The sequence below is a fragment of the Corvus moneduloides genome, chromosome 19 (genome assembly GCF_009650955.1).
Source record: "Corvus moneduloides isolate bCorMon1 chromosome 19, bCorMon1.pri, whole genome shotgun sequence".
NCBI classification, from domain to species: Eukaryota; Metazoa; Chordata; class Aves; order Passeriformes; family Corvidae; genus Corvus; species Corvus moneduloides.
In genome coordinates this window covers 8,216,410-8,224,937 of record NC_045494.1, presented here as the reverse complement: position 1 = coordinate 8,224,937, position 8,528 = coordinate 8,216,410, and the positions used below count along the sequence as shown (strand labels likewise).

At 49.6% G+C, this 8,528-nt stretch overlaps 2 protein-coding genes across 9 annotated transcripts; one reads left to right on the top strand and one right to left on the bottom strand.

Moving 5' to 3' along the window:
- Nucleotides 1-2,157: 2,157 nt before the first annotated feature.
- On the top strand, nucleotides 2,158-6,808 carry SRSF2 (serine and arginine rich splicing factor 2). 8 transcript variants are annotated; one of them, XR_004243839.1, is made up of 6 exons: nucleotides 2,158-2,274; nucleotides 2,410-2,818; nucleotides 3,366-3,676; nucleotides 4,029-4,132; nucleotides 4,793-4,902; nucleotides 5,413-6,808. XR_004243839.1 is itself a non-coding variant. In XM_032129038.1 (4 exons), exons 2-3 carry the CDS (start codon nucleotides 2,457-2,459, stop codon nucleotides 3,667-3,669), a joined length of 666 nt encoding a protein of 221 aa, XP_031984929.1. In that variant the 5' UTR covers nucleotides 2,158-2,274; nucleotides 2,410-2,456; the 3' UTR covers nucleotides 3,670-3,676; nucleotides 4,793-6,808. The 8 variants fall into 8 exon arrangements, 3 of the variants coding, with proteins under 3 accessions (XP_031984929.1, XP_031984928.1, XP_031984927.1); XR_004243838.1 differs by lacking the exon at nucleotides 4,029-4,132; XR_004243837.1 differs by having other exon boundaries at nucleotides 4,793-6,808.
- METTL23 (methyltransferase like 23) lies at nucleotides 6,631-8,450 on the bottom strand. Its single transcript, XM_032129035.1, has 5 exons — nucleotides 8,177-8,450; nucleotides 7,993-8,097; nucleotides 7,667-7,904; nucleotides 7,265-7,349; nucleotides 6,631-6,962 (listed from the first exon to the last, which is right to left on the bottom strand). Exons 1-5 carry the CDS (start codon nucleotides 8,255-8,257, stop codon nucleotides 6,761-6,763), a joined length of 711 nt encoding a protein of 236 aa, XP_031984926.1. The 5' UTR covers nucleotides 8,258-8,450; the 3' UTR covers nucleotides 6,631-6,760.
- Nucleotides 8,451-8,528: the final 78 nt, after the last annotated feature.

Genomic DNA, 8,528 nt, shown 5'->3' with positions numbered 1-8,528 from the left:
AGGGAGCTGGGGTCAGAGGGGCCCTCGGCCCTGTCTGTCCCTGTCTGCAGGGAGGGGGCAGAGCAGGGACCAGGCTCTGCTCCGTGAGGCCCAGCCATGGCACAAGAGGCCACGGACACAAAGCGATGCCCAGGAAATCCCATCTGGACACGAGGCAGAATTTCTTCCCTGTGCAGTGACCAAGCCCTGAACAGATTGTCCAGAGAGGGTGTGGAGTCTCCCTCACTGGAGATATTCCAGAGCCATCTGGACACAATCCTGTGTCCTGTGCTCTGGGATGACCCTGCTGGAGCAGCGAGGTGGGACCAGATAATCCCACTGTGGTCCCTTCCAACCTGACCACCCTGTAGTTCTGTGAAATAAAATCCGCACCCCAGCTGTGGTTATGTATATTTAATACATGTATTACATGCTGTTTTAATTCCCAAACTGTATTTTTTTAAATGCCAGTGTTTTTCAAAACAGCACTAATTTTCACTTGTGGAAGAAAGTCAGTGTGATTATTCAGAGGCTGCCATACAAAGGTGCAATTAAAATATCAAGGTGAAGGGTCTTAGCACAAGAAAAGCTCTTTTCTTCATTTTTGATATTATTAATTTATAGTAGCAGAATTTTAAGATGCTCTAAAAATAGTGTCCCACTCACATCTTTTCCCCCTTGTGCCAGTACGAGCTTCCATCCTGCAGCACAGCAAACTGGGCTGGTGTGCTGGAACAATTCCTTTAGAAACAGCAGCAGTGTGTGTTGAACCGACTGAAACTGGGAGGAACGGGTATAGGAAACCTCCTCTATCATTTTAGGGAAATCACTGTAAAGATAAACTTCAAATTTCTCCTTTCATCAGATGAAACACAACATTTTTTAATCAAAATTCTCTGGAAAAGAAAGAAAAAACAAGCATGAGACAATACGAAACGTGAAACCAGTACCAGTTTATTTGTTTTCTGAAGTCATTTGTAGCAGGAAACAAACGGTTGCTTCTGTATTTGTACCCACATCACTGCTTATTTTTATACTTCTTCAGTGCAAAAAAAAAAAAAAAAGAAATAAAACAATTTTAGTAAGACTAAGAATTTAAATTCTAATACTGAAATAATTTTTCATATCAATGCTTTCATTGGATTAAACAGATCAGTAGAAAATAATCTCATTTCTATTCCTTTTTTAACCTAGTATGGATACACCTGGATAGAAACTTTTAACGTTGTGAGATGACAACCAGGTATTACAGCTCAGAAAAGGAGTTTGGACATTTTATTAGTGCCTGAGGCGCCAGAGCAACAACTTTTGGGGTGGGGGAGCAGCTTTCACGGTATTCCCTGGACTCTGGGAAGTCGCTTGTCACCTTTACACAAGGGCTGTGCAAATCTTCCTTGTTCCTCCACAGCACGAACTTGCAAAGCGGGCCGGTGTGAGGATTATTTTAATATTTCCCTGCTCGGCTCTCACAGGCACCGAGGAGCCGGCGGGGACCGCCTGGGCTGCAGCGCGGATCCACCGTGGCACATCCAGAGCCGGCGGAGCCGAGGAGGCTTCCCCGGGGGGAATAAAGGAGAGCCCGCCGAGAGCCAGCTCCGGGCTGCCCGGCCCCTCACAGCCGCCACAAGCACACAGCGGAACCCGGGCACGAAAGGCACGGAGCACCCACAGCAGCTGCTCCGGGAGAACCGCCGCCCTCACAGAACTCGAGCCGGCCGCCAGTTCCCTCACGGAGCCCCGGCCCCATTGCCCTCACGGCTCTCCCCTCCACGTCCGCCATTTTAAACCGTCCCCGCCCGCCCGCGCCACAAGAGATTCCCTTCACCATCCTTCTTTTTTCCCGTGGTTTCTCAACCCTCTCCTCCTCCTCCCACACACACACACTGCTCTGCCTTTATATTTTTTTTAAATTGTTTTTACTATTGTCTGCGGTTTTTTACAGCTTTTAACGCACATTGTTCAAAAATTTCCCCGCCTCCACCGAGCCCTTCCGGGTCACAGCGGCGGCGTTTTAACAGCCACTTTCCAACCACACGGCGAATTATTAATTTAGAGGCGGATTCCCCGTGCTCCCTCCGGGACCACCTCGGGGAAAAAAAGGAAAAAGGGATCGGGGGTCGCTCCCGCGGCGCCGCGGGCGGGGCGGTGCCCCGTTCCCTTCCGGGGCGCCGCCGGCCATTTTGTGGCGTTAAGCCGCGCGCGCGGGCGGTTCCCCCTCATTTCCTCGTCGCGGCGGGACGGGGTGGCCGCTCCTGGCGCTTCGCTCCGGCCTCGGGCCGCCCCTCGGACCCTGAGGTGGGTGCTGCTCCCTGCGGACCCTGCGGCTTTCCCCTATGCGCTGTAGCTCTCCTCCTTTTTGGACTCGCCCTGCGGTGTGAGGCGCGTCGCCCTCAGGGCCGCGCCGGCTGCTGACCCCCCTCAACCTCTCAGGTTTATTCTCTTCGGCCGCCGCCGCCCCTCAGGGGCTCCTGCCCACCATGAGCTACGGCCGCCCGCCGCCCGACGTGGAGGGCATGACGTCCCTCAAGGTGGACAACCTGACCTACCGCACCTCCCCGGACACCCTCCGGAGAGTCTTTGAGAAGTACGGCCGCGTGGGCGACGTCTACATCCCCCGGGACCGCTACACCAAGGAGAGCCGCGGCTTCGCCTTCGTGCGCTTCCACGACAAGCGGGACGCGGAGGACGCGATGGACGCGATGGACGGGGCGGTGCTGGACGGCCGGGAGCTCCGCGTGCAGATGGCCCGCTACGGCCGCCCGCCCGACTCGCACCACAGCCGCCGCGGGCCGCCGCCCCGCCGGTACAGCAGCAGCGGCTACGGCCGCCGCAGCCGCAGGTGAGAGCCGCGGAACGGGCAGCGGAGTTTGGGCAGTAAACGAGATGAACCTTAGCTATGCGCCTGTGCAGTGGGAGCCGTTTGTTTTCATGTTGGTTGCCTAGAGAGGTGGTGAGGTCTCCGTCACTGAACCGTATGGGCACAAACTTGAGCCGTGTGCTCTAGGACGACCCTGCTTAAGCAGGGAGGTTGGAGCGGGTGACCCACTGTTGTCCCTTCCAACCGGACCGATTCTGGGGTTCTGTGTTCTTTTCCCGGCGAGTTTCGCGGCGGGGCTGGGAAGAGGAAGCGGGGGTTTACTGGAGGTTTACTAGCAAAGGCACCTGGGGTTCCCTCGGAGTGGAAGGGTTTCGCCCTTAGTAGATTTAGCCCCCGGCCATTCGCTCTGAACAATGGCGCCCTCGCAACACTCATTTTCTTGCCCACGTGCGTCCTGTTCCGCCTTCCCTGTCCCGCAGCACTCGCTCCAGTCCGTGCATGACCCGTGAAAAACTTTTAACGCGCCTTTTTTTTTTTTTTTTTTTTTTTTTCTTCTGGTATGTTTTAGCCCTCGAAGACGCCGTCGCAGCCGATCTAGAAGCAGGAGCCGCTCTAGGTCCCGCAGTCGGTCCCGCTACAGTCGATCGAAATCCCGGTCTCGCACACGCTCTCGGTCTCGCTCCACCTCCAAGTCCAGGTCTGCCAGGAGATCCAAGTCAAAGTCCTCATCTGTCTCCAGATCCCGGTCCAGGTCGAGATCCCGGTCCAGATCTAGAAGCCCTCCCCCTGCCTCAAAGAGAGAATCCAACTCTAGATCCAGGTCTAAGAGCCCTCCCAAGTCTCCGGAAGAAGAAGGAGCTGTATCCTCCTAGGAACATGGTAATGTACCTCGGGATCAGCACAGGATGCATGTTACTTTATTAGAGCACTTAGGTGGGGTGTTGGGTAGTTCTTGGAACATTAATAGCCTGAACCAAGTGAATCCTAGTGGGGCACATTGTTAGTTGTTGGTTTTGGTTTTTTTTTTCTTGAGCAGTGCTTTTTGGTTATTGATTTAGGGAAATAATTACTGAAGGGTTTTCTACGGAGAATTTTTTTTTTTAACAGAGAAAATGTTTTATTGCAAGATTAATGCCTTGGTTTTAATAAAATATTGTATGAGACGCAACCTATGATGAAAATGACTATTTCTTACTGTATTTATCCAACATCTGCATTTTCCCCTTTAAAGCTGCGGTCTCCTGTTTGCTAAAAGAATATTGGCCAGTATTGCAGATTTTAACTGATTTGGCTGATCCTCCAGGGACCAGTTTCTGTGGGCGTGTGTTGGAGCAGGTTTGTCTTACACTGTTAAAGATACACTATCCTTTTAGAACGGAAGATCGGTTCAGTGGCCGTTGTACTGACTGGAGGTAATAACTGTCCTAGAAAAGTGGCAAATTCCTTGCAAGAGAAAACCACGGAAACTAGTTTTTCCTCAAGTCTACATCTTGAAGAGGCATCTAAGGATACACCGGGTGGGGAAAGGATAGTGTGTCTTTAACCTTTCAAACTGTTTGGTCCTGTTTTTTAAAAGGAAAGGGCCTGAGCTAGCTCTGAAGTTAGGTAATTGTAGCAAAATTAGTCACATTTTCGGTTTTGAATGCTAATTAGAGTTTAGTTAAGTCTTTATGAAGAAGTATTAGTTTTGTAACTTTTATAGAACTTGGAATAATTGAGTGTTGAACAGGCTGAATTGAAGTTAATGGTGGCTTGATCTACAGCCTGGTGTTTATTCTCCTTTGTAACTAAACTATTTTGACTGAACCCTACATTTGGCCTCTGAAGTAAAGCAACTTCAAAAAGAGGGGGGAGGTGGAAGACTGTGGAAATTCCTAAAACTTAATTAAATTAGGCAAAGCCAGTTGAAACACAACTAGAAGTATCCCTGAAGTCATCCACACCCAAAATAGACAAGGTAGAAACCTGGCTGAACTTTTCTCTCTTCAAACCTAGATGCTTCAGCTAAATGAGAACCCACATAAAGGACGCCTTTGGGGGGAAAAGATCGCTTGAGTCTTCAGCCCATTGGAGAGACCCTGGCCGAGCAACCAGCTGTTGAAAAGGTTATTTTGTAACATTTTGTCTAACTTTTTACTTGTTTAAGTTGCGCCTCAAGTGGCAGATTTTACATTTTATGTGCCATTTTGTTGCTGTTATTCAAATTTCTTGTAATTTAGTGAAGTGAACGACTACCGATTTCATTATTGGCTTGGATATTTGAGGTAAAACTTCATTTTTGTTTATATAGTGCTGACTTCTATTGGAAATAAGAACTAATGGTAACTTGCTGCCTCCAGTTTCATACTGAGGAATCATGCAGCCATTATATGCTGATAGCTAACTGTCAAAAAGTATTCTCAATTTTGTCTTGATTCCTTAAATAAAATTCTGCAAAACTTCAACTTGAAACTTACTGTAAATGCTTTTTTTTTAAAGAAAGAACAACTTTGACTTAAAATAGCATCTTCAAATTCAAATTGGTAGAAATCTTTTCAGGTGACAGTTGATATTTGCAAGGATTGTTTTACCAGACTCAATTCTAATCTCTTCTCTTATGTATTTTTGTGCACTAGGCGCAGTTGTGTAGCAGTTGAGTAATGCTGGTTAGCTGTTAAGGTGGCGTGTTGCAGTGCAGAGTGCTTGGCTGTTTCCTGTTGTCTCCTGATTGCTCCTGTGTAACGATGCCTTGTCGTGCAGAAACAAATGGCTGTCCAGTTAATTAAAATGCCTGACAACTGCACTTCCAGTCACCCGGGCCTTGCGTAAAAAAAATGGAGCATACAGTGAGCACATCTAGCTGATGATATACACACCTTATTTTTTCCAGAATGGTAAAACTTACCAACCTACATTTATGAACTTATATATGAGAATTGTAATGTTAAGCAAAGAAATGGTTCATTCCTTTGTAAGTACTGATTGGTGTATCTTTTGCTTAAGACATTCTGTACTATACCCACTGTCTCTGTAGTTAATATTAAACATTTTTTCTGTGTTAACTTTTCTCAACTTAATGTCTTGGGTCAGCTTATTTTAGCTTGAAAAGATTTCTGCAATTATACTGTCAATGTTTAACTTCGATAGAGTAACCAAATGCATTCTACTGCTTATAAATTTTATCCACTGGGGTTGCTTTTAAATTACTGTGGGCAAATTTTAATTAGCATTGTGACTAACCCAATATTGTGTGGCAACTGGGTAACACACCAGGCCATGAACGCAGAACCAGCCAGGTCCTGGGATGGTGTTGTGGGAGGTCCACACTGAGCAGTACTAATAATTGCATTGCTGTGTGCTTGCCCTGGCTCGCCAGGCTGCTGCTTGATGGGGGCTGATCTTTACAGTGATGATTTCTCTTGATTTGGTACCAAATGACTTGTAACTTCAAACATCCTGTGTCAAGGGTTATTGTAATGCCTTGTTTTATCTTATGCATGTATGTTAAATGGGAATGGAAACATCTGAACACTGGCAGTGTGGCTTTGTTGAGGATTAAAAGTACTTTTCTACAAACTGAGGAGTTTGTATTTCCAGGTTAGCGCAGTAAACAGAGGGGCTGGCTTTTGTATGTGCATCTTTGGGAAGGATTCTCCTGGTAAAGGGATCTTAAAGGGATGGTTTTCATTTTGAAAAGAGTGCAGTTACCTTTTCATAGCTGAAGTTGTGGATTTAGGTTGGATCTTGTGGATTTCCAGGTTAAATTCTGTTGTGTAGTGTCTCACATGATGGAATTGAAGCTCTGAACTATTTCACGGGCTTGGGGGAGGAACAGAAATTTCTCAAAAGCCATAGCTGGGAAACCAAACAGCTTTATTTTTACAGTGCATGTTTTAAGAATTGCTGCTTCCCCAAAATATCCATGAGGTATGCTGTAAACAGGACTGTTCTCTGCAGCTCTGTGCTACAGCGAACAGCTGAGTATCACCTTGTACTGAAATCTAAAGTGGAATAAACTGAAGTGCCATCTGACTGTGCTAGTGAGATGATCATCATTTCAATTGTGTGTCTTCCTGGCAGAGAGGAGCTGGCCAAGTGCTCTTTGTCTGCACCAAAGGAATGCAAGGGAACGTGGATGCTCTTCAGTTTCCATTTGTAGAGCAGAGCCTCGATAGACCAGTCAGCACTGAGGGGAGGAAACTGTGTGAAAACCTAACCCAGGGTTTGCTACAGTAACTCGAGCAGGCTGTCACCAAACTTCAGTACAACACAGCTGGGTTTGTAACAGTTGAGTAGAACTCAACAGCAAATTGGTGGTTCATGGATTATTTTCAGATTTTGTTACCTCCAGGATTTACTGGGCAAAAGCAGCCTGACTCACAATAAGGAGCTTTTCTGAGGCAGAGTGGTGCTGCCACAGAGGAGTTAACACTCGTCCACAGCTGAGACAGGAGTTAAGATTTGAGTTTTAAATACGTAAAAATTTACCTTCGGACTTGATAAGTTGTCCAGAATTGAGCATGTGGGTTCTTCTCCAACAAGAAGTAAATCGTAGTTAAAATATCTTCAAAGTCTGTGGAGTTTGGGGGAGATAAAGCAGTTTGGGTTAGTCTCTGGATTCCAGGTGGGGATTAATCTGCTTGGTTCTATGCCATGGTAATTACAAATCAATGCAAGCACAGTGTATCTGTATGAGAGACCCAAGCACGGCATGAAGGGACTTAGTTAATTACTTCGTCTTCTCTTCCCCCACCCTCAGCCACATTTACGACAGCTCTAAACTAGAATTACCCCAGAGTAACACCTGATCTATTGACACTGCTCCCAGCACTGCTTGGACACGAAGTCTTTGCAGTCACAAACCAAAGATACCTGAGGGCATTAACGTACCTTTAGGGTCAAAAAAGACATCTGAGCCTAAAATAATGTCTATAGGAGCAAGAGAGAGCAGCTCTGGAGACATCCGGCCCCAGGTGAGGCCGAGGACAGGCACGTGGGGTAGGTGGTTCATGAGGCAGCTGCTGCGGCAGCTCTGCAGGCAGCGGGGCAGCTCCTCGCTATCGGACAGGATCACCTGGGCACCGCACCTGGCGGCCACCACGCCGGGGAGACTCACACCGGCGCCGATCTGAAACCAGAGCGCGTTCGTGGAGACCGCGGGCGGAGCCTGGCCCGCGGGGCAAGAGAGGGGGTACGGGGCGGGGAGCGTGCGGTACCTCCAGCACGCGCTTGCCGGGAAGGCTCCGCCTGTGCACCCACAGGTACTGGGCCAGGACCACGGCGCAGGGCCACACGTACATCCCGTACTGCGAGTCCAGCACCTGCAACACAGGGAGCGAGGCGCTGTGCCGGGGTCCCGGGAGCTCCCGCTCCTGCCCGTGTCCCGGCTGCCCCCGGTACCTCGAGCACGCGCACGGCCAGCGCCGCCGGACCCTCCTCGAAACGGTACCGCCGTGCGCGCCGCCGCTGCGGCTCCGCCATGGGCCAATCGTGGGCGGACACGTATTGCCGCCGGGCCGCGCTGACCAATCGGCGCCTCCTCCCGGCCTGACGTCACGCGGAGCGCCGCCGCGGGCGCTGATGGCGGTGGGCCGCTCGCCCAGCCGCGGCCTCCCCCGGGCGCCGCGGTTAAACCGGGCCGCTCCCGCCCGCGCCGCTGCCCCAGCGGGGCGGGGCAGGCACCTCCGCGGGCCGCTGCCGGGAGAAGGGAGGAAACCGGGTGACCCGCAGCCGGCCCGCCGCTGTCAGGGCA